Raw genomic sequence first — 25,172 nt, forward strand, 5'->3', positions numbered from 1 at the left:
AAACAAACAAAAACAACAACAAACAACAGCAAACCCGGGGGAGGAGGAAGTTCTAATTTCCAGAGTTGCCACATTACATTATTTTAAATGTCTGGTTATCTACAAAAATTATGAGGCATGCGAAGAAACAATAAAGCATGGCCCATACATGAGGGGAAAAAGCCACCAATAGAAAACTATATCTAAGGAAGCCGAGACATTGGACTTACCAGACAAATTTTTTAAGTTAGATATTTTAAATATCAACATATTCAAAGAACTTTTAAAAGAAAATCACGTCTAAAGACTAAAGGTAAGTCTGAGAATGACTTCTCACCAAATAAAGACTATCAACAGAGACAGAAATTATAAAAAGAAATCAAATGGAAATTCTGGAAATTGAAAGTACATAAATTTAAATGAAAAATTCACCAGAGAGGTTTCAATAGATTTCAGCAGCCAGAAGAAAGAACTAGTGAACTAGAAGAAAGGTGAATTGAAAATATCATCTAAGAAACAGAAATAAAAATGAATAAAAAATACAGAAGAGACTAGAGACCTGTAGAACACAACATACTATATGAATTATGGGAGTCCCAAAGGAAAGGAGAGAGAGAAAGAAGCATAAAAAAATATTTGTGAAATAATGGCTGAAATTTTCACACATTTGATGACAGGCATGAATCTACACATTCCAGAAACTCAACAAATCATGACAGGATAAATTCAGATATCCACACTGAGACACATCAGAATCAAACTGTGAAAAAAACAAAGATAAAGAGGGAGTCTTGAAACAGCAAGAGAGAAGTGACTCATCACATAAAAGAGATCCCCAATAAGATTAATAGCTGATTTCTTCTCAGAAACCATGGAAACTACATGGCAGTGGAATGACAAACTCAAGTTGCTGACAGAAAATATTCAATATCCAGCAAAGTTATTTTTCAAAAATTAAAGCAAATTAAGACATTCTCAGATTTAAAAACACAAACTGAGAAAATGTGTCACTATCTAACTTGCCCTATAAGATATAGTAAGGGGAGTTCTGCAGTCTGAAAAGAAAGAACACTAGATAGTAACTCAAATTCTTGAATATAGATAAAGAAAAACAGAGCACTGGTAAAGATAACCATGTAGGTACATATAAAAAGGTAAATATAAAAGACAATATAAATGTTTTCTGTTGTTGGTAACTCCTCTATTTGATTTCAAAGACAGCTGCATAGGCAATAATTATAAATCTGTGGTGATGGACTTTCAATGCATAAAGATGTAATTGTATGACAATAACAGAAAAAAGAAGGGGAAGGGAACAGAGCTCTATGGGAGCAAAGTTTTTGAATGGTACTGAAATTAAGTTGGTATTAATCTAAAATTGATTGTTATAAATTAAGATATTAATTGTAAACCTCAGGGCAACCAAAAAGAAAATAATTCCAAAAATATATAGTAAAAGAAATGACAAAAGAATTAAAATCATATACCATAAAATATCTATTTAACACACAAAATAGGCAGTAATGGAAGAACAGAGGAGTAAAAAAGACATAAGATATACAAAAAACAAACAGTAAAATGGTAGGCATAAACCCCACCTCACTGGTAATTGCAATATATATAAATGAATTAAACTCTCCAATTAAAAAGCAGAGATTGGCAGAATGGATAAAAAAACATGGTCTAACCATATGCTATTTGCAAAAGATATTCTCTAGATTCTAAGACACAAATAGGTTGAAAGTAAAAGGATGGAAAAGATATACCTTGCAAATAGTCACCAAAAGAGCTACAGTGGCCATACCAATATCAGGCAAAACAGACTTTAATACATTTTATGAGATTAAATAATAATAATAATAAAAGGGTCAATTCACCAAGAAAATACAATTATAAACTTATATGCAGAGCTCCAAAATACATAAAGCAAAAACTGTCAGAATTAAAGGAATAATTATAAAAAATCAACAATAACAGTTGGATCTTCAATATCCCATTTTCAATAATCGGTAGAACTAGAAAGATCAACAAAGCAACAGAATAGTTGAACAATACTATCAAACATGTAGCCCTCACAGACATCTATAGAACTCTCCACACAACAACAGTAGAATACAAATTCTTCTCAAGTGCACATGGAACTTTCTCCATGATAGGCCACATGCTACATCATAAGACAAGCCTCAGTAAATTAAAAGCCTGAAGTAATACAAAGTATTTCTCCAATTATAGAAGGATATTTGTGAATTCACAAATATGTAGAAATTAAACAACACACTCCTTAAAAAGCCAATGGGTCAAAGAAGAAATCACAAAGGAAATTAAAAAATACTTTGATGGAAGAAAATGAAGACACAACAAACCAAAACTTAAGAAATATAACTAAAGCAGTGCCTCAGGGAAATTTATGTCTTTTATATTAGGGTTCTCCAGAGAAACAAAACCAATAGGATACATGTAAGAGGAGATTTATTACAGGAACTGGCTCACAGGATTATGGAGGCTGAGAAGTCCCACAATTTGCCATCTGCAAGCTGGAGAAGCAGGAAAGTTGGTAGTGTAATTCAGTCTGTGTCTGAAGGCCCAAGAACCAGGACAGCTGATGTCCAAGGGCAGGAGAAGATGGATATCTCAGCTCAAGCAGAGAGAGTGAACTTTCCCTTCCTCCACCTTTTTGTTCCATTCAGAACCTTCAACGGATTGGATAATGCCCATCCACATTGGTGAGGGTGATCATTTTTATGCAGTCTACTGATTCAAATGTCAATCTCTGCTGGAGACACCCACATAGATGCATCCAGAAACAATGTTTTGCCAGATATCTGGGCATCCCTTAGCCCAAGCTGACACATAAAATTATCCATCACACCTGTAAATGCCTATATTAAAAAAGAAAAAAGACTTCAAATCAATAACCTAACCTTCTACCTTAAGAAACCAGAAGAAGAAGAGTAAAGTAAACCAAATGCAAGCAGAAGGAAGAAAACAATGCTTACTGTGGAAATAAAATAGAGAACATAAAAATAAAAAATAATCAACAAAATCAGAAGTTCGCTCTTTGAAAAGATCAACAAAATCAAACCTTCAGTTAGACTGACCAAAAAGAAGAGACTGGACTCAAGTTACTAAAATCAAGAATTAAAGAGGGAACATTCCTACTGACTTTACAAAAAATAAAAAGGATTTTAGGAGATATTATGAACAAGGAGATATTATGAACAATTGTATGCCAACAAATTAGATAATCTAGATTAAATGTACAAATTCCGATAAAGACACAAACTACCAAAACTGATTCAAGAAGAAATAAAATTTCTGAATAGACACGTGACAAGAGATTAAACGAGTAATCACAAAATTTCCCAGAGAAAAGCCTACAAATGCACTGGTGAATTCTTCTAAACATTTAAAGAACAATTAACACCAATCCTTCGCAAACTCTTTCAAAAAGCAGATATGGAGAGAACACTTCCTAACTCATTCTATGATGCCAGTGTTACCCTGATACCAAAAACAGAGAAAGATATAACAAGAAAAGAAAATCAGTATCTCTTATAAATATAGACATAAATATCCTTGATAAAATATTAGCAAACCAAACCCAGTAACATATAAAAAGGATTACACATCAGGACCAATTGGGATTTATTCCAGGAATACAAAGTTGGTTTAACACCCAAAAGCCAATTAATTCAACATATCAATTGAATAAAGTACAAAAAAAAATCACATGATTATCTCAATAGATGTAGAGAAAGCATTTTACAAAATCCAAACCCCTTCATGATAAAACAAACTGGGAATAGAATGATACTTCCTCAATATCACAAAGTACATCTATAAAAAATCTCCAGCTAACATCATACCTATTGGTGAAAGAATGAATGCTTTTCCCCTAAGATCAGGAATAAGAGAAGGATTTACACTCTTCCTCTTCTTTTCAACATTCTAGCTAAGACAATTAAACCAAAAAGAAAAAGCAAGAAAGCAAGAGAGAGAGAGGGAGGGAGGAAGGAAGGGAGGGAAGAAGAGAGAGAGAGAGAGAGAGAGACAGAGGGAGAAAGAGAGAGAGAGAGAAGAGGAGGGAGAGGAAGGAAGAAAGGAAGAGGCATCCAAATTGGAAAGAAAGAAGTAAAACTACATTTGAAGATTACATAACCTTATATATAGAAAATCCTAAGGAATCTACTAAAAACCATTGCAACTAATAAAAGAGTACAAAAAGGTTGCAGGGTACAAGAATAATAAGCAAAGAATTAATTGTATTTATATTCACTAGCAAGGAACAATCCAAAACCGAAATTAAGAAAACAATTCCATTTACTATTGCACCAAAAAATAAAATATTTAGGACTAAATTTAACAAATGAAGTGTAAAAGCTATACCTTGAAAACTACAAAGCATGTTGAAAGATAGTAACAAATATATAAATGAATGACGATCCCATGTTAATCGATCAGAAGATTTAATATTAAGATGGCAATACTCTCCCCAGTTAATCTACAGATTCAATGCCATTTCTATCAAAATTCTAGCTGGCTGAGAAATTGACAAGCTGATCATAAAACTCACGTGGAAATTCAAGGGACGCAGAATAACCAGAACAATCTTGAAAAAGATCCCCAATTTCAAAACTTATTAGAAAGCTACAGTAATTAAGACTTTATGGTATTGGTATAAGAATAGATATATAGATCAGTGGAATAGACTTGAGAGTCCATAAATATTCCCTTATATTTATGGTCAACTCATTTTGGTCAAAGATACCAAGACAATTCAATGCGGGAAAGAACAATCTTTTCAACAAATGGTGCTGGGACAAGTGGATATCCACATGAAAAAAAAAAAAAAAAGAAGAAGAAGAAGAAGGATTTGGCTCTCTACCTCATACCATACAGAAAAATCAACTAAAAATCAACCACAGAGCTAGACAAAATGACACTATAAAACTCTTATAAGAAAACAGAAATCTTTGTGACCATGGATTATATAATGGTTTCTTAGACATGACACCCAAAACCTAACCAATCAAAGAAAAAAAAATAGACTTTGTTAAAATTAAAAATTTTGTGTTTTTCTTTTAACATCTTTATTGGAGTGTAATTGCTTTACAATGGTGTGCTAGTTTCTGCTGTATAACAAAGTGAATCAGCTATACATATACACACATCCCCATATCTCCTCCCTCCTGCGTCTCCCTACCACCCTCCCTATCCCACCCCTCTAGGTGGACACAAAGCACCAAGCTGATCTCCCTGTGCCATGTGGCTGCTTCCCACTAGCTATCTATTTTACATTTGGTAGTGTATATATGTCCGTGCCACTCTCTTTGTCCCAGCTTACCCTTCCCCACCTCCGTGTCCTCAAGTCCATTCTCTGTGTCTGCATCTTTATTCCTGTCCTGTCCCTAGGTTCTTCAGAACCTTTTTTTTTTTTTTAGATTCCATATATATGTGTTAGCATATGGTATTTGTTTTTCTCTTTCTGACTTACTTCACTCTGCATGACAGTGTCTAGGTCCATCCACCTCGCTACAAATAACTCAATTTCGTTTCTTTTTATGGCTGAGTAATATTCCATTGTATATATGTGCCACATCTTCTTTATCCATTCATCTGTTGATGGACACTTAGGTTGTTTCCATGTCCTGGCTATTGTAAATAGAGCTGCCATGAACATTGTGGTACATGACTCTTTTTGAATTATGGTTTTCTCAGGGTATATGCCCAGTAGTGGGATTGCTGGGTCGTATGGTATTTCTATAAAAATTTTGTGCTTTAAAGGACCCTATCAAGTGAAAAGACGACCCACAGAATGGGAGAACATATTTGCAAATCATATATTTGATTAAGGTATAGTATCCAGAATAAATAAAGAATCCTTACAATTCAACAACAAAAAGACAAACAATCCAATTTAAAAATGAACAAAAGACTTGAATAGACATTTCTTTAAAGAAGATATACAAATAGCCAACAAACATATAAAAAGATGCCGGACATCATTAGTCATTAGGGAAATGCAAATCAAAACCACAACGAGACATCACGCGACACCCACTGGGTTGTCTATAATCAGAACAAAGTACAATAAAGAGTGTTGGTGAGGATGTAGAGAAATTGGAACCTTTATACGTTGCTTCTGGAAATATAAAATGGTACAGCCACTTTGGAAAACCATCTGATAGATTCTCAAAGAGTTAAACATAGTTACCATATAACTCAGCATTTCCACTCCTACATGTATACCCAAGAGACTTGAAACATATGTTCACACAAACCTTGTACAAAAATATTCATAACATCATTATTTATAATAGCCAAAAAGTGGAAACAACCCAAATGCCCATCAATTGATGAATGGATAAACAAAATTTGGTATATACACACAATGGAATATTATCCATCCATGTAAAAATTAAGTACTAATATATGCTAAAATATGGATAAACCTTGTAAAAACATTATGCTTAGTGAAATAAACTAAGGCACAAAGGTCTGTAGCTTACCATATGGATGGCTTATAAAGGGAATTAGATGAATCCATGTACGTAATTATGTCCAGAATAGACAAATACACAGAGACAGAAAGATTAGTGCTTTCCAGAAGCTGCAGAAGAGATTCCAGGAGGTGAGGAGTTAACTGCTAATCATTATGGGGTTTTATTCTGGGATTATAAAAATGTTTGTAAAATACATAATGGTAATGGTTGTACAACCTTGTGAATATACTAAAAAACACTGAACTGCATATTTGTAAAGGGTGAATTTTATGGTATGAGAATTATATTTCTATTAAAGGAAAAGATTCAGTGGTTATATCCATCCAAACAATGATTGTAAAGAAAAATTTGTAATTAAGGTCAGTATTTTTCAACCAAGTAGTACAGTAATATCAAAAAAATATGAAAAGTCAGTGTGCTGATACTTTATAGTTACTTGGGGCATTTTCTTCCCTGGCTAGACTAATTTTTCCATGACTTCTAAAATGAGGACTAAATATCAAGGAATATGAGATTCACTATCCCTTTATAATTTAAACACTCCCAATTTAGAAATGCCTAATATTACACATTATCCTGATTACAAATTCTCTACGATTTAACAGTCTTTGTTTAAAAACATTATCTGCAGGGTAGGCCAGCAGGCTGGACATAGAAGGAAGAGATGGAGTTCAAGTCTGAAGATGGTCTCCTGGCAGAATCTCCTCTTTTCCTTCTAGGGAGGTCAGTCTTTTTCTATTAAGACAGTCAACTGATCAGATAAGGCCCACTCACATTAAGAAGGATAATCTGCTTCACTCTAAGTCTACTGTTTTAAATGTGAATCTCATCCAAAAAAAAAACAGAGAGAGAGAAAAGAAAAGAAATACCTCCACAAAAACATCTAGAACAACGTTTGACCAATTATCTGGGAACTGTGGCCTATACCAAACCAACACATAAAATTAACCATCATGGGCATGATATGGTAACCAGAGTGCTAGACTCCTAGTCTGGAATTCTGAGTTCCCCCTTCAACTATCTCTCAGCAAGGGACTTCACCTCTCTTAACCTTGATACCTTTATTGTAAAATGTGGGTAAATAATGAAATTTAGTGTGAAGAGTGAGAAGATAAGGGCAGTTGGGGACTAACCTGACCTACTCTACCTTTTTTCCCCATTAAACTATATATCGCATGCCAGTGAGTGCCCCATGGCTAATATTAAGAAATCAGGGGGCCTAGCATTGATTTAAAATACCCAATATTTGCTGTGTTCTAAATTGCTGTGGGATATATTGAAAGAAATCTGCTAATACCTCCAGGTAGCCTAAATTTCGAAGTATAGTTCGTGTGTATGTATGCATGCATTTATGTATTTTGGGTGTAAGGCCAAGGCACAACTGAAAAATATAAGAAATAGATACTCAATAAAAAAATAAATAATATATAAATAATACTTAAATATATGGATTCTTCCACATTGTATTCTATGTCAACGTCTATGTCAAAACTTATGCAACACAGTGGTACTGTGTCTGCAAATCCTTTCCACTAACCCCAAAAGAAAAAAAATAAAACATGCCTTCATTTTTGCTTCCCTCCTGCATACCATGGGTCTCCAACTATTGAAGCCTCATCTAAATCTCTAAGAGTATCTCCCCTAAACTCCATATTCCTAAACTGCCTCTCTACCTCGTCAAAACCTGATGAACCCATTAGTGGCTTATTCTTGCAAGTTCTTGTTACCAGAGATGTAAACAGGGAATCTTATTATCAAGATTCAACTATTTCTAACTAATAACCACTACATATCAACCACTATGCTAGAAAACTTCACATTTGTTAATGTGTCAAACTTATCAGGGCCCTTAACACTGCTTTGAAAGACTTTTCCTTACACCTACTCGATCCTTTCTTCCATTCTCCAAAATGGTTGCTCCTCACATTTCCCACTTCTGTTAACCTGGATACCTCATGCCTACTCACCTATCCTACACTGATAACCTTAACGTATACTCCACTGAGCAAACAAAGCCTATCAGGGGCTAACCTCTTCCCATGAGAAACCTCTCCTGATCTACGGTGGCATCCTACATTATTTATTTTTGACTCATTTCAGGCAAAGAGGTGTATCTTTTGCTCGTCAAAGCTACCCCCCCATCTCCTTCCACCTCCTGTGGGAACTTGGCCCATCACTATTCCCTTCTGTTTCTCACATTTTTAATATCTTTAATTTCTTCCTCAAAATATAAGCATCCTTAAGCAACTCTAACCCTAAAAACAAAACAAAAAGAAACTAGTTTCCTACTAAGGTGTAATTCCAAAGACTTCCACTTGTGGCCGAAATTGACTTCCAGAGATAAGACTCACCTTTCTGCCTGAAACAACCACACAACAGGCAAAATGTCTGAAACAATGGTTCTCCAAACATTGGGCATGAGGCAGTAAAAGACAGTGGACCCTAAGAGATGGAAAACAAACAAGAAAAGCCCTATAATTGCTACAGCTGCCCCAGCTGTTGCCACCAAAGAAGTTTCCAGGCTGAGGAGCAGAAAGGGAGAATCCAGGCAGACCCCCTGAGTGGAGAAGACAGAGCTGAGAGAGTGGAGAGAACGAGGCAGCTAGAATTCACAGAACAGAGGACCAGAGAGAAGGGAGCTGCACAGAGAGAGAACTCTGGAGATCTGCAGAGGGTCCCCCCGGAGTTTTCAGCTGATCAGCACAAGCGCAGAGGAAACTACCAGAGGCTGAAGGAATTCCCACCAAAAAAGATTAAATTCAGGTGTGAGTCAGGTACTCACACAGGGCCAGGAATAATACCTGCTCCAGCCAGACTGGAAAATCTCATGATTCACAGGGCTTTAGGCTGAGTGTGCAGAAGAGTCTTGCCTCATTAGAGGGAAAAATTAGCCTCAGAAGGAGCACTGCTGATTCCTTCTACTGATCTTAAAAGCAAGACTGGAAAGGATTACACTATTTCCAAGTAACTTAACTGCATCCCAGAACGAAGATCGATGATATTTATGAGAAAACACAGATATCCAGCACCCAACAGGCAAAATTCACAATGTCTGGCCTCCAAACGAAAGTCACCAGGCACGCAAAGAAGCGGGAAACGGTGACCCACAATTAAGAGAAAAAACAATTGAAAGTGATCCAGTCACAGAGCCAATACGCTGACTGGGCTTGCTTTCTTTTGTTTCCTTAGTGGCTGCATTCACTAAGGTGTAGCCCTGCTCCAGAATCCTAATTTAGGCAGTGACCCAGGCCAGTCTCCCTCCTCGCATGGGACAGTTATGTCCCCCCTTTCTGCAAAGGAACTCAACTCCTGGACGCTCCTGCCTGGAGGATCCCCCGAGGATCTGCCAGGAGCTTCGACCCCACTCAACCTTCGGTTTCTGGTCTACTCCTAGTCCACAGAGGTATTTTTCTTGCTTCTGAACATGGTTATGTCTCTTTAGTTTCCTATTTTTACACTTTAATTCTTATTGCCATGTGTTTAGAGTACAAGAGAAGCTTCAAAATGCGACCTGACCATACCACTTCAACTGGAAGTCCCCACCCATTATTTCCGGAAACTCCTCCCTTGCTTTCAGAAACACTACTCTTGGTTTCCTCTCACCTCTCTGATGACTGTCTTTCTTTCTCTGAATCCCCCCTCTCTACTCACCCATTAAATGGGTGGGCCTTTTAGGGCTCCATTCTCCCCTTACTCTATGATAAAGGTTTAATCTGAGGCTCTGTAGATCTGCGATCCCCTGAAATTGTATCAAAGTTCTGATTTTCTTCCAATCAGGAAGAGCAGTTACAGTTTTTAAAGCCAGGTTTCATTTTTATAAGGAGAACTCTTATTGCTGGGATGTTTATATTACACGTAATTCTTCAGTTATTTAGGATGAACTCTGGAGTTGTGGCAAGTATAGTGTAAGTACATAGACATCTCTTATATTATGATATAGATCATAGCTATATATTATCCATTCAGTTAATGAGAGATGGAACTGGATCTCTGTAAGGGTTGATAGTGGGGTAGAGCACATTGGACTGAGTTGGTTAAACGAAGGGCAAATAATGGTTTCAGTGTGTGTCTCCCGTTAATTATGGGTGAATACTGGATTGTGCTCATGAGTTTGCAAATGATTTTCGTCACCAAATATTTAGGTAGTACCTTTCACAGGTAGTGCTAGGCACTGCGAATACCCAGCTAAACAAGGCACAGTCTCCGCCTTTATTGAGTTGACTATTAGTCTTTTCGTTTTCTTATTATTTTAATTCCTCGACTGTCTTGCCGAAAGGAAGTTGCCTGAATGTGGCAATCTAAGGAGTAGGGGCAGGGTGATGAAACCGGCATGAGTATATCTTATGCAATTGTTTCCAACATCCTCAAGGAGTTCTCTTGGAGACTGAAACCTACAGAGAAACGTAGCCTCTGCAAGCTAATTGGCTCATTATCCCTGCTAACTGGGCAAAGCAGCACAAATAATCCAAAGGAAAAAAAAAAATCAAGAAAAAGTGAGCACATTGCCCCGAACACCTCCCTGTTCTCTGATCGTTATGAGAGCTCACTTCAGAATTGGAGGTTAAAAGGGCTTGGGGCTAGGGAAGCAAAGCTTGTATGTAAATAAGCCAGGCCCCATTTTACAGAAGATTTTAAGGGACCGGTTGACAAAGTGCACAGAATCCCTTCTCTCTGACACCACAAAGTATCTATTACAGGAGAACTTCCTTCTGGCGCCAGGAGGCATTTTGTTTTCACTTGATGTTCTATAGGGGATGAGGCACTGCGGGGAAAGGGGTAGAGGGGTGGAGGGCTACTGAAATGAGAGTGACGCTGAGCAGGGCCGACTACTGGGTGAGGGGGTAGGAGAAGAATGAGCCCCTAGGAGAGAGAATGAGGACAATAATGTAATAACTGACCTTGTACCATGTTCTCCGCTTTCCAGGGGAGCCTACGCGCTGCCGGGCAATCTTGTTGACCCTCGTCACCACCTGAGACGTGGGCTACACACAGAGAAACAGCTCCAAGAAGGCCAGCAAGTGGCCCAAGGCCACGGAGCTGATAGGCAGAGATCTCCTAATGTCCACAGCAGAGGGGCCTTTTTCCAGTACGTGCCACATGGCAGAATGTCATTCTCTCCCAGGTTAACTCCACAATTAAATCCAAGGCTTGGGACCACATACTGGAGACCAGAGCTGCGTGCTACATTTCAAGAGATGTTTTGGTAATGGAGTATTTTCACACTTCCAAAGTACTGCCGATAAAAATCAACAACAAAAGAAAAAACTTCTAAGACAGAGTTTCTTAGCTTTTGCCTAAGAATTAAAGGCTGTCTCGAGGGATTTTTAAAAATAAGATTGCTGTCAAACCCATGAGCCACAGCCCAGACCAGCTCGCCCTTCAGGATCCTCCAGATCAGTGAAGTCCAGGGATTCTGCAGACAAGCCTCGGGAAGCTGTACCACGGGGCTTTTCTTCTTGAGAGTGGGGCTGCTTAACTCTGTTAATGGAGCATTGAAAGTCATTTGCAGAAGCCCGGCAGCTTTCTAGTCCTAATCTGGGGTTTGCAGAACAGTTACGCCTTGGCGTTGGCTCCCACACAAATTGCTTTAAAAAAACACAAATCTTTTTCAAAGTCACCTGCATTTTAGCTGACAAGACGATCAATGATGATTTTTTTCCTTCTGTCCTAAATGGCAGAGAAAATGGGGTCTCTGAGTCTTATCACCTTTCCTCTCCCCTTCTTCATTTTTAAAAAACTTTCATTTTATATTAGAGCATAGTTGATTAACAATGTTGTGTGCTCCTTTTTCATTCTTAACTCGGGCCTTTCTACCTTCAGCCTCTGCAAACCTGACGTGTCCAGGCCCTGGCCTGTCTAAACGCTAAGGCCTCACGGGACTCCAAGGAGGCAAAAATCTGGCCGCAAATCTTGGATAAATAAACAAGCGGGGGAGGACCCGTTGTGTCCTGGGTGACAGAGAACTCCTCCCGCGGGCCTCACTGTTCCCACAGGCACCTGACCACGTGGCTGGCGGGAAGCCAAGAGCCAGGAGTCCCTTTCCTTCCAGGTCAGGCAGCGTGGGGACGACCCCGGAACAGAAGCCAGCTCCGGCTTTGCGAGACAAAGAAACGTGGCGGGCCTAAAACTACGCCCCCCACGTGACCCCCTCCCCGTGAGACGGCATACCACGTGACCCGCATACCACGTGACTTGTGCACGGCTTAACCCGGAACCTTCAGTTCCCGGGCCTGGGCGCAGTAGTCGGTACCCAGGGTTGCTCTGAAAAGGCGGACGAACTGGGCACTGGAGCCCTGGCCGGTGTCCGCGGGGTGGCCATCCTGCTTGGGGAATGGACGCCTCGTTGTAAATTTTCCCAGTGCAACGAGCTGCGGAAATCCAAACCAACTGGAAGCGTTTCTCAGCGTGTTCTAGGGTTGGAGGGATTAGACGGGGTCGGGTACACGTGGAGAGATGCAGGCGAGATGACAGGGATTAGTGAGAGCAGACGTGCTGTAATGTGTGCTTCCCGCATTATGGTGCTTTTTCCCACGAGAATGTGCCTTCCGAGTGGGCGGGAGACTGGCTCACCAACACCTGCCACAGCAAACACTAGACACTCAATGCACAATTGCCTCATTAATCCCTGAATTATCCAATAGAAATATAATGCGAGCCACATCTGTAATTCCCAATTTCTAGTAGCCACATTGTAAAAATACAAAGCAACGGTAAAATTATTTATTTTTAACGGTAAAAATTTATAGTTTATTTTTAACGGTAGAATATACTTCCTTTGACCCAGTATATCAAAAATATTATCATCGTTTGACAGATATTTTTAAAAAATATTAGTGAGATATTTTACATTCTTTTCTTCATATTGTCTTCAATATCCGGTGTGTATTTTACAATATTGTACATGACTAGCCACATTCCAAGTGCTCAATCGCCTCATGTGGCTGGTGACATCCATATTGGACAGTGCTGGTCTAAACTCTTTGTTTTTCTAGGTCAAAGGTGTGGGCAATTTCTTCAGCCAACTGGACAAACCCAGAACATCAGGAGGCTCTGGGGAGACACCACCAGGAAAGTCATATGGGAAATGCATTCCAACAACAAACATTTCTTAAGCACCTACTTACCACATGCTTTGACTTGGTATCCACCTCCCACCCCCAAACAAACTCTAAACACACTTGACCTGACCAACTTTACACTTCCTTATGCAGTATTTACTTCGGAGGAAGGGGAAGGTGGCATTAAATGGCCTTCTTTTCTATGGTCTGTAATTATCATCCACCTCATTCTCCCTTTTCAGAAAACCAAAGTCTGCATTTTTTTTATTTTAGCAAATTAAGCACCTTTTCTCTGTTACACTTAGTGTGCTGCTTCTCCACAATCTCATTTAATCCTTTTCAGTTACTGATTTAGGAGTTTTATCCCAGTTTTCAAATAGGGGAAGTGAGGCTTGGAGAAGTGCTGTGACTTTACGGTGAGAAAACTTGGAGAAAGAAAGTTTCTGATGCAGTCCCATCCATTTTCCCGCAGTGATGTCTCTTATGAGGCCTGTGGAAAATGTCCGGCAAGGGGACCATGCACTTCACACCCTAGAAGCCTGCAGTTAAAGCAAAGAAACATCTTGTGCTGTCTGAAATCCATATCAAACCCTGGTGTACAAAACCTGGGTCAGTTCTGGGCCCTGACACTTTATTAGGTGTGTGATGTTGGGCAAGGCAGTTCATAGTAATAAAAATAACTAGGATTTATTGATTTTCTCCAGTGCATCAGGCTGTGGCCTGGGCAATTGCTCATATACTCCCCATTCCTCACAACAAGTTAGATATTTCATATTATAGATAAGTAATCTGAGCCTCAGAAAAAGTAAATTGCCAAAGGTCATACAGCTAATAAGCAGGAGAGCCAGGATTATTAATTTATTAATTATTATTAAATGTATTAATGTTTGAGACTGTAACTTTAACCCCACCTCCCATTGCATACTTAAAAAGAACAGCTTAAGGAATTTCAAAATCATCAATATATACCATAGACAACTGTATATTTGTGTTACAAATATAAAAGGTTGTAAAGCATGGGCAGATAGGAATTGCTTTCAATGTGCTTTTTTAAAATACAAAAGTAAAGATTTCATTATTCATTTGCAATGTTCATTTGCAATATTCATTTGGGAACTTGCCAGAACAATTAAAACGATTGGTTTTTCAAAAGAGATAGTTATACTTGCACTTTTCAGCTCACAGGGTTTTTATAATCACTGAGAGAGAAGGAAAAGTAAAAGCATTTTGAAAGTCTAAAGAGGTGACGAATGTCAGATGTCATTAGAAACCTGTTAAAGCAAACTGCAGTTATATACTAACATGAAATGTATATGAAGATACATTTCTTAATCTTCATTAGGAGTCTGCAACTTGAAAAAAAAGAGTGAAAGAATAAAAATGTAACTAGAAAGAAATGGAGTGAAAGGGGAAATGAAAACAAGGTAAAAGAAAATAGAGAAAATAGCTCTTTCTTGTAAGAGATCAGAGGGAGAAAGGGAAGATGAGAGGGGAGGGAGGGAGGAAGGAAGGAAGGAAGGGAGAAGAAAAAAGAAGGAAAAAGGAAAGAGCTATGAAAAAAAAAAGAATCCTTGGGGTCAGGCAGTTCCTTCAAGGAAAAGAAACTGGCCATGACCCACTTCGCGTTGAGTCTGGGTACAGTTTTTGCGACTGTTTAGAGAAAATCTAGCGCTCTCCCTGCCATTAATCTTTTCTAAAGAAAAGACTTTGTTCTGCACCTGTATAAACAATCCCGATTTTTAAAACCTATATGCCTGCCTCTAATGTGAGAGACTCTGTATTTATGCTGATATCTTCAAGTCATCAATAGGCGATGCAAAAAGCTGCCTGAGATCTCCTCTTTACATCTTTTTGCTCCCCCTTCTCTCTTTTTTTTTTTTTTTGTTTTTTTGTTTTTTGCTTTTCTCCTTCGCCTGGCGCACCTAGAGTCAAGTCCAAGTTCAAGCGTTTCAGGAAAGATGTCTACGCTCTGTCAAGTATTCCCTGCGTTTTCCCAGACCAGAGGGAACTGAGAGCGAGCGATCTTTTTACTCAACTGATCCCAAAGGAGCCCCTCCCCCTACTCTCCACCCCCGCCCCCCAACCAAATGACAAAATATACCGGGAGAAAACCTCTGCAAACGGGGGCGAGCGGGATGGGTTTGGCGAAACACCCCCACGGGGGGAGGCCTGGCCTGGGAGACGAAGGTAGAACGATGATGCCTGAGTGATGAAGTCAGCCCGGGCCAGCCACCTGTTGCGGCCCTTCAGGCATGGAGCCGGGCGCATTTGTTCTGCTGGAGGAGCCGGCGGAGCGAGGCTGGCCCCGCGGCTTCGGCCCGCTCCGTCCCCAGCTAACTGCCCATCAGTCTCTCCTTAAGCTTCTCTCAGCTTGGGAAGCTGTGGGCTTGTAGGGAAAGGACAGGTGAACACCTAATTCGGGTGTGAAGATTCAGTTTCCTCAGAACGGAGTAACTAACCCCAACCCAACCTCATAGGGTTTTAATTATTTTGTTGTTGTTTTAGTTTTGTGTGTTTGTTTTAATTACTCAGTGGGCAGGCACAGGGCGCCTAATGCAGTGCCTGGCACACAGCAGGCATTCAATAGCTGGCCATTGGTGTCCACTTCCAACATGAAGTACACATCCCCAGACCACGTATTGCAAAGGCCCTTCGAGTGAGAAAACGATAAGACCGCAGTTATGGTTTGTCTCCTTTGAGGGGCATACTTCTGGGTGCCGTTTTGTCGGGGTTTTTTTGTTTTTGTTTTTTACTTTGGACGATTGTGTTGACTTACATTCTGCATCCAGGAGCGCGCTCTTCAACATACCATCTAAAATAGTCATCGAGTCCCTAGACTATAACTCAACCGCTGGGGCAGGATCCTCTATCTTACGCACGGTGGTGTTAAAAACAAAATTAACACATGGAACTCTCAAGACAGCAAAAAATAGCGGATATAAGCATCTGTGCTGTGCGGCGGGGAGGCGTGTAGCGACTGGAATACCGAGGGGCCAGGGATTCTACTCACGGATTTTGAGTCCGTATTCTACTTACCAGCCTGTTGATTTGGGGTCCGTTATTTAATATCTATCTCTGCGGCTTAGCTTCAAGTTCTGCAAAGTGGAGATAATAACATTTAAGTCACAGATGTCTGAAAATGAAAGGAACCAATGTAGATGAAAGCGCTCTGTAAATCATACAGCGAAGTTTAAGGAAAGGAGGGGAGGGAAATGAGAGGTAACTCGCGGACTGTTTGGTGTTGCTTGCTTGTTTTGCTTTTACTCTTTTGTCGGGCCAGGCTTGAATAGGCAGTCAGACGTTATGAGTGATGAACTTGGAAAATACTGTTCTGCTGAAAAGACTCGGGAAAGAAGCAGAGGTCGCGATCCTGGGGTTTCCACGTGTCTGGCAACCTTCGCCATCGCTATGATCAGTCGCGGGGTGGAAATGGGATGGGTACATGGGTACGAACAAGGTCCCCTCCTTCACTCACCCTGCGCACAGTCATCTCGCACTTGATGGGTCTGTCGGGGACAGGGGCCCAAATCCCGGCTCAACAGAGACGTCCCTTCCCCGCCCCCACCAGCAGATCCTCTGCACTCTGAAATTGGTCCCCACCCCTTCCACGCCCCCGCCCCACCTCTTGCCCCCCTTTCCAACCCCCTCTTCTTTGCCCTGGGTGGTTTCTTCCGAGGAGTACAGATAAATAGTCCTGTCAAAAGGCGCTGCGCGCCGTGGTGCGCGCCGAGCCTGGGCCCGGGCGCCGACTTCTCGGCCACGCTCTCCCGGGTCAGCGGCGGGGCTCGTTCTCTGGGCTCCGCGCTTCCCGACCCCGGCCTCTGGTCCTCACCGGAGTTCAGCCTGGCCCCCGCCTCCGCTAGGGAGCGGAAGGCGGAGGCCGCGAGACTGGCCTGGGGGCGGAAGGCGGGGGCGTGGGGGACACGGCGATGTCCACCGGCTCGGGGAGCGACCCCGAGGAGATGGAGCTGCGGGAGCTGCAGCGCGGGTACCCGGTCCCCGTCTCCAAGAGGCCGCCCCTCCGCGGCGCCGAGCGCAGCTACATCTCGCCCAGTGACAACTCGTCCGCGGAGGAGGAAGACCCCGACGGCGAGGAGGAGCGCTGTGCGCTGGGCGCGGCCGGCGGCGCCGGAGGCTGCAAGAGGAAGCGGCCCGGGGTGGCGGGGGGCGGCGGTGGCAAGAAGCCCCTCCCGCCCAAGGGCTCGGCGGCCGAGTGCAAGCAGTCGCAGAGGAACGCGGCCAACGCCCGCGAGCGCGCCCGGATGCGCGTGCTGAGCAAAGCCTTCTCCAGGCTCAAGACCAGCCTGCCCTGGGTGCCCCCCGACACCAAGCTTTCCAAGCTGGACACGCTCCGGCTGGCTTCCAGTTACATCGCGCACCTGCGGCAGCTGCTGCAGGAGGACCGCTACGAGAACGGCTACGTGCACCCGGTGAACCTGGTAGGGGCGCGGCGCGCGAGGCCCGGGGCGGGCGGCCGAGAGATGCCCGGCGCGCTCCCGGGCGCCGGGCAGAGTCTGGCCCCTGCGGAAAACCGGGGGTAGGGGCGTTCCGGTATGGGTGGTGAGGAGGCCAGTTTAGTTTCTCCCGGATCACCAGAGGGGCCAGCCATTTTCCTGGAGGAGAACCATCCACCCTTCTGTGTTTGCATCATTCTTATCATTGAACGTGGTGCTTTGCCCAGTGACAGCTATTGTCTAATATCCTGCTTCCGGGCTAAATCTAAGTTCCATCTGAGTCCGCTGTCCCGTTGTAGATTGATTGGCAAATCTCCCTTCCTAGCTTTTTCCAGCTAAGCGTCTGACAGGTTTGAATCAACAAGCCTTACTTTCTGAAAGGAAGGAGGGAAGGCCGATCTCTTTTCGAAAGCCTTTGGGGTTTTCAATTCTTGAAGAACAGCAGAGGTTTCCCCAAACGGGATTTGTCTGGAAAGTCCCTCTCCGACCTGCCAATTCTCCAGGCTTGAGAAAGATCATATCCCAGTTCCTACTTGGAGCGAATGGCTGATGTGTGTGTGTGTGTGTGTGTGTGTGTGTGTGTGTGTGTGTGTGTGTGTTGGGGGGACGGGAACTAAGCGACAAAATTCCAAATTCATGCAAATTTCGCGGAATCATCGTGAGGGCAGCATGGACGGACACCTCCCGTCTCACATGATCAAAATACAGTAAAGTTAAAATCTTAGTTTAGAGAGAAGACACGCAAATTCCCAGAATACTGATAAAATCTGAGCTACTCAAAGCCAGGGATATTCCAGGGTTCCGTTTGGAGAGCGGTTTCGGTTTGAAACGGTCGTTTCCCCTGCAGTATCTGATGCTCTTTTTGATTTTACAGACATGGCCATTTGTGGTCTCGGGACGACCCGACTCTGACACCAAAGAAGTGTCCGCAGCCAACAGATTATGTGGAACCACCGCTTAGATCGAACTCGAACTCACTTGAACGGATTATTGGTTAAGCGAGTGTGTTTGGGGGTCAGGGAGAGAAGGGAGAGAGCGTGAGAACCCCCGAGAATGGGAGGACAGTTCCGCTGGATTCTCCTCGACTCCCACCCCGGGACTGTGAACTCGACAGGTGGCGGGCGTGGGGTGCAGCCCCAGGGTTCCGCGGCGCGGCCGTCATCGCAGGATGCGGACGGCTAGGCTGCCGCGGGTTTGGGCGACGACACTTTACACGCGGACCCAGCTCCAACCTCGGGCTTTAGCAGTGTAGACCAACGCCGGCGCTGCAGTCTGAGCCCAGCGCGCAGCCGCCTAGGCGTTCGTTTCCAGGCTGAGCCAGATCTACATGGGTGATGGCACGACTCTGCGCAGCCCAGGCCTTTCGCGGTTAGGTAATTGTTAGAACGCGCTCTCGACAATCGGCTTCGAAGACGGAGGTCTTCACGTGAGACCTACCTGGGGCGCGTCTTTAAGTTGCAAAGAGAGGGTGGCACACCTGGGCCAGGTTTGTATCCCACGGGTCAGCGCCATCCTGGCGGGCGCACGATGCCCTCTCCGCTCGGGGAGAGGTGGAGGCGCGCTTTCTGAGAGCAACTCAGCTGGGTTTGCCAGGAGCGGCCCTGGCGGTTCGGCTTTCAGGTGCGGTCACCCCTTTCACTCCCCCCAGGCGCCCATCTCTCCGAAACCAGGCTTCCGTCTCCCCCTTCCCCTTCTAGGCTTGAGCCTCCCATCCGGCTCTCCCCACTGAACCCAGCTCGGGTCTCCTTCGGCACCTCCCTCTGCTCCCTCCTCCCACACCTACTTGCAGCTCCCCCCCCCCCACCCCCGCTCCTGACTGTCCCCAGCTGGCCTCCTCGCTCGGGGTGGCCCCCGCCTCCAACACTGCCTCTCGGCGTCCACGTTCTTCCTCCGGCGGGGCGGGGCGCCGAGGCTGTCCCGTACCTAGTGACCCTGCTCCGGGGGAACGCGCCGCTGCGCCAGGCTGCACTACCACAGTAATTAGCAAATGTAAATAAATTTATTTTTGTATGAATAATAAAACGCGTTGTGAAAACCGAGTGCCCCTGGGGCGTCAGAATGTGGTCTTTGTTGCCCTTGACTGAGTTTGGTCTGGGAATTAATTTAAAGGTGCCCTCTTGGCTCTGGACGGGGATTAGGTCATTGTCGGCCGAGGGGGTTGATCACATTTGGATCACTGCAATTTCAAGCGTAACTCTCTTTCTATGATTCATCTTCTCAAGGCAAGGGTTACTGGAAAGCAGGAAATGGAGGCTTGTTAGGCCCTAAGAATCTTTTGGGGCCTGAGCCACGTTGAAAGGTATACACTCTTCAAAGTAATATATGTGCACTTTTTTCTTTTACACACACACACACATACACGACGACTTCTCCAGCCTAAAACACACTCCAGTGCTAACAATTGCAAGTAGCTCAAGAACCCCCTACAGCCCACATACCCGGCGTGGAGGATGGGTCTCAGGTCTAACTAGCAGAATAAAACCACAACACAAGGAGCCAATTTGTACTTCAGTAGAGCTTTTCTTTTTTTCAAATATTGTTTATATAGACTTCTGACGTAACTACCTGCAGTTTTCGCAGGAAGTAATAACTTGGGAAACCCATCACATGGTTTTTTAAACAGGTCTTTTTTAAAGGAGCATTCTCTTTGTAGAAACTTTAGAAAATTTAGAAAAGTGTGAAGGATAAAACTACCTAAACAACTGCCTGATTTGGGGTGTGTCCATTATTTTATGAAATTGAAAGGCAGTTTTCTTGCCCAGAGAGAGAAAATACAGCTGGAGTTTAGGAGGTGAGAGTGAGGTGAGGGAGCATAGTTTCCTGTGTTGAACTAAACCGAACCCAGACTCCGGAGAACTGCTTTCTGGCACCATTTTCTTGGGCTTTTGTTCATACCCGGTGGGGATCCAGTCTTCAGTGGCAGAAGTCAGCAGGGGATTTCAGCAGGGCTCTCTGGTTAAAGGAGAACTTGGGAGTAACTAGTGACAGTAAACCTCATCACGGCGGTTCAAGGCACTTAGGCCTTTTGTAAGCACTGGAAGCCAGGCTTCTTGGGGGTGGGGTGTCTGCTCGAAGCCAGCTCTGAGTCAAGGTCTTTTCCAAAGCTTCCAGGAAATAAGGTCCTCTTCGAGGAAAGGAGGCATTGTTGTATCTTATTAAGGTGAACCTGAAGGTTTGCAGAACCAAGCTTGGAATCCAAGCTCTGCCACCCACCCCCCCAGACTAGTGACCCTGTGCAACCCCACTCAGCCTCAGTTTCCCTGTCTACAAAATGGGGTAATAACAGTGGCCACCTTGGAAGATTGCCGTCAGGAATAAATGTGATAATATTTAAGCAACCCTTCTAAGGCAGTGAGCAATGCCCGTAAAGGCTGACTGATAACTAAAGGAAAAGGGAGGGGAGGCTTCGGCAAATGGGGACACTTTAAACAGGTGGGACATTTCAGGAATCCAGTCTTTAAGACTAGGTCCTGTTTTGAAATGCCTGGATTAAAACAGTGAGAGAGAAGTGCCCCACCAGAGCAGAAACAGAAACAGAAAGAAAAGAAAAAAAAGACTATATTTCTGGTGAATACAGATAAGAAAAAGCATTTGAATAAACAAGGAAATATTAGGGCACATTTTCATAAATAAAAAATATTTTGTTACTATAATTATATTCTTTCAGGACACTTCAGGGGCAAACCCACAGATTTTCTGCCCCTACTCTGCTCCCACCCCAAATAAGGGGGTGCTTTCACTGACTCACATACCCAGAATGTTGTTCTCTGCAAACTCATTTTTTATTGCACTTGATAATCTGATAATTTATAGAGAAGAAAAAAAACTTTCTCGAGAATTTTTTGCTCCATGGTTTCTGTAAAAAGTCCAATGTCAAGAATTACGTTATTAAAAAAAGAAGAGAGGGGCCAGTTTCTAGTAAGTCCCAATGAATCAGTTCAAATTGCTCAAGCTTCTGGGCACGGGTTGCTGTTGGGAGAGGCCTGAAGCACCTTGAACCAGTCCTTTCTTGATCTACTGTGACTGTCGTGACTATCGTGAGCTCTAAGTGGTAGAAAGGCATCCCAAAACCGTCCTTATTTTTTCCCTTCATCATTTTCCTTTAGGGATTTGGGTTGGAGAAATAGGAGTTGGGGGCTGGGGTAATCAGCGAATTTAAAAAAGAGAGAGAAGTAAGTTTGTCCTTAGGGTTATTTCAATTTGATTATACTGCTGTGAGAGAAAAGTTGAAGGAAAAAAAAAGTTTAAGAAATGTAAAAAGTACTGAATAAACAAATCAAATGAGTAAATTGAAAAATACTCTTCGGGGGCTTTTTGAGGGACCAAAGCATTATTATTAGTGAGACTGACTCAATCAAAGAGAACAAAAATCCCCTTTCACAGGCTCTTCCTAAGATGAATATTTTAAAAGAAATGCTTTCGGCACTGTAATTTTGAAACATTTAGGCGTTTCTCTTGGTTGTGGATGTAAAATTGATTTGGGGCATAGTCTTTTGCACTGAGCTTCAAGTTACAACTTTATTTTAATAGTCTGATGGCTCTTCAGCAGACAGTGACAATGACCATCACTTTACAAAGGAGATTTTTTTTTTTTACAGGCACAGTTTTCCCCCTGGTAATAAAAGCTTCGTAAGTCAAAAATAAATAAGAAAGACATCCCCCTCCTCTATAAAAAGAACTAAATGGAACACATCCTATTTTAATAGATAATAGGTAGGTAGTTTGGCTGATACTTTTGAAATAAGTTAAAATGATAACCAAGAAATTCATTTTAGTAATGTCTGGAAGGGCAAAAAACAGGTAAGTTCATAATTCACTTCTCACTGCCCAGCATCTAACTTCTGGAAGAATTTACTAGGAGGTGAGGATTGGTCGCCTTTGTAAGTGGTCACCTGGCCACTCTCTTTTCCCTGGGCACTTCTGTTTATCCACCTGAGGACTGTCAGCGTGCTTGCATCTTTGCACTCACCATTCATCTCCTTTTCTATGGTGTTCTGCCCTTAGTATTCTCTTTTCTTCTCTCTCCCACAACAGTGAAAGACGATCCAGAAAATTCCTTGGAATCCATGACTCTAAGAATGTCTAGGAAGTAGCCAGAACCTGAAATCTACATGTAATGGTGTAAACATAATTAGCACTGAAGTACTAGTGCCTTGAATTTTCTCAGCCCTTGTGGCTCTGCTATCACCAATATGGGTTACGGATCAACTTTGGGGTCCTTCATTGCTTGTGGTAAAGAAGCTTGTGGAACAGTTAAGAGTAGGGGCTTTCAGTTTGGTGAAAATATGGTATTTGTATTGACTATTACTCTCATCAGTAGAAACGGGGAGGAGTGGGGAGCAAAGAGGAAGAGGTTTTATCTTTTCTTTGTTTGTTAAAAATTTTATATATTATTTTTGGGATTTTTAAAACTCATATTTCTTAAAAGATTGCACTCTGCTGTGTCAGATGTAGCTGGTTTCAGTCTAGTCCCACCATTTCACAGCTCTGCATCCTCACGCACTTTCCCTTTTCCCTGTGAGACGAGAATAATACATCCTACATCACAGACAGTACTGAAAATGGATTAAATGAGATAATTCTATTAAGCACCTGGGCAATGTTCCATAAATGCTAATTTTTTTTAAAAAAATGAAGTCTTGATTTCTTTCCTTTCCTCTAACAGTAGTTCAGATGTCCTTAATTCTCCTGTAAATTTCTCCCATCATTCCCCATTGCCACTTTTATCACCTTGCTCTTTTATGCCACCTCTAATTTTCCTGCATTGACCTTTCTTTTTGTTGCCACTAAGTAGAAACTTTCATTTGGTTTTCTCTTAAAAAAATAAAGATCATAATGCTCAATATCAAAAATTATTCATGGAACAAAAAAACCAAATTCATTTAGGAGCGTAAGATGGACCAATGGTTTTTGATGTAACAACACAAAAAGTTCGTTGATATGATTTCAGATTTCACATTGCAGCCAACCTTTCAGAAACTATACTTGTGGAGTCTTGGTGTAGTATCAAAAACTATCCACAATTACCTGAAGTAGTCATTAAAATACTTCTTCTCTTTACAACTACATATCTGTGAGAGGCTGGATTTTCTTCACATATGTCGATCGAAATAACGTATCACAACAGATTGATGTAGAAAACAGAAATGAAAATCCAGCTACATTCTACAAAGTCAGATATTAAAGAGATGTGCATAAATATAAAACTTTGCCACTTTTCCTATTAAAATGTTTTGGAAAACATAGTTATTTTTATTGAAAACATGTTATTTGCTTTCATATGTAATTAGTTCATTATGAATTAGCAAACGTTTTCTCTCAGTTTTGACTTCTAATCCAGTTAATATCAACAGATAGAAGCCACATAAACAAAAGCTTTTCAGGGTCTTTAAGATCTTTTAAAAGTGTAAAAAAAAAAATCAGAGGCAAAAAAAAGTTTGAGAACCACGGGCCTAGATCATTCCTAAGGCCCTTTTCATTGGTAAGATTCATGTTTTCTTGATTTTGTGGCCATCTCAGTAGGTCAGGAGCCTGTAGATCAAGTCTAGATTGGATATAGGAGCAGACACTTGATTAGAAAGATTCTCTAGAGAGGTTGGGATGACAGCTTAGATGGGAAGGGCTTTCTCCATGCAATGCCCCTGAAGTCTAGCAGGAAAATCAGCAGGATCAACGTGTGCACTGGTTCCATAAAGGCTGCTCTCAGAAGAATCTCTGTATGGCTTCCTGCTCTTTCTGCCTCATACCCATCTCTCCTGTCTCCTACAGGCTCTTAATTTTGAACCTTTGTAGCTTCAGGGCTGGACCTGATTTTCAGATGAAAGGGAAAGTGAGGCCCAAAGTTCAGGACTGCAAAATCCCATTTCTTTTGTCCGTATATTAATATTCTCCGAGGGTTTTATTAGAATCATAGCCATTATATCATACTAATGAAGAAATTTATTTAAGGAAACATAGGAATCATTTTCACTATTCCTCAATAAAGAGTTTTTTTATCTGTAGGCTTGCCAAGTAAGGAAAAATATGTTTATTCATGATAATATTGTTTAACTTATACTGGGCACATTACTAAAGTAACTAAATGCCTTGACATGCATAATCTGAGTAGAAAAGAAATAAAAACAAACAACAACAAAACCCCGGAGAATCCTCAAATGCCTTGGAAGCAATCATCTTCA

General features: G+C 42.0%; 1 protein-coding gene and 1 long non-coding RNA gene across 3 annotated transcripts in view; one reads left to right on the forward strand and one right to left on the reverse strand.

Annotated features, from left to right (window-relative positions):
- The window catches only part of LOC130705527 (uncharacterized), a 40,926-nt gene extending 21,446 nt beyond the window's left edge, over positions 1 to 19,480 (reverse strand). The window contains exons 1-3 of one of the 2 annotated variants that reach the window (XR_009005801.1): positions 17,016 to 17,097; positions 16,577 to 16,635; positions 13,925 to 14,079 (exon numbers count right to left, since the gene is read on the reverse strand). This is a non-coding gene — a long non-coding RNA (uncharacterized LOC130705527). Of the gene's footprint in view, positions 1 to 13,924; positions 14,080 to 16,576; positions 16,636 to 17,015; positions 17,098 to 19,431 lie in introns of those variants that run through there. The other variant, XR_009005802.1, reaches the window with a different exon arrangement.
- MSC (musculin) lies at positions 17,224 to 20,014 on the forward strand. The gene is made up of 2 exons (XM_007185044.2): positions 17,224 to 17,979; positions 18,869 to 20,014. Exons 1-2 carry the CDS (start codon positions 17,470 to 17,472, stop codon positions 18,953 to 18,955), a joined length of 597 nt encoding a protein of 198 aa, XP_007185106.2. The 5' UTR covers positions 17,224 to 17,469; the 3' UTR covers positions 18,956 to 20,014.
- Positions 20,015 to 25,172: the final 5,158 nt, after the last annotated feature.

This window comes from Balaenoptera acutorostrata, chromosome 17 (genome assembly GCF_949987535.1).
Source record: "Balaenoptera acutorostrata chromosome 17, mBalAcu1.1, whole genome shotgun sequence".
NCBI lineage: Eukaryota > Metazoa > Chordata > Mammalia > Artiodactyla > Balaenopteridae > Balaenoptera > Balaenoptera acutorostrata.

Bases quoted from the DNA above. Each gene is read 5' to 3' on its own strand.
- MSC (XM_007185044.2), top strand. From the start codon at position 17,470: ATGTCCACCGGCTCGGGGAGCGACCCCGAGGAGATGGAGCTGCGGGAG. The intron at 17,980-18,868 runs GTAGGGGCGCGG...TTGATTTTACAG, and splicing joins ACGTGCACCCGGTGAACCTG to ACATGGCCATTTGTGGTCTC.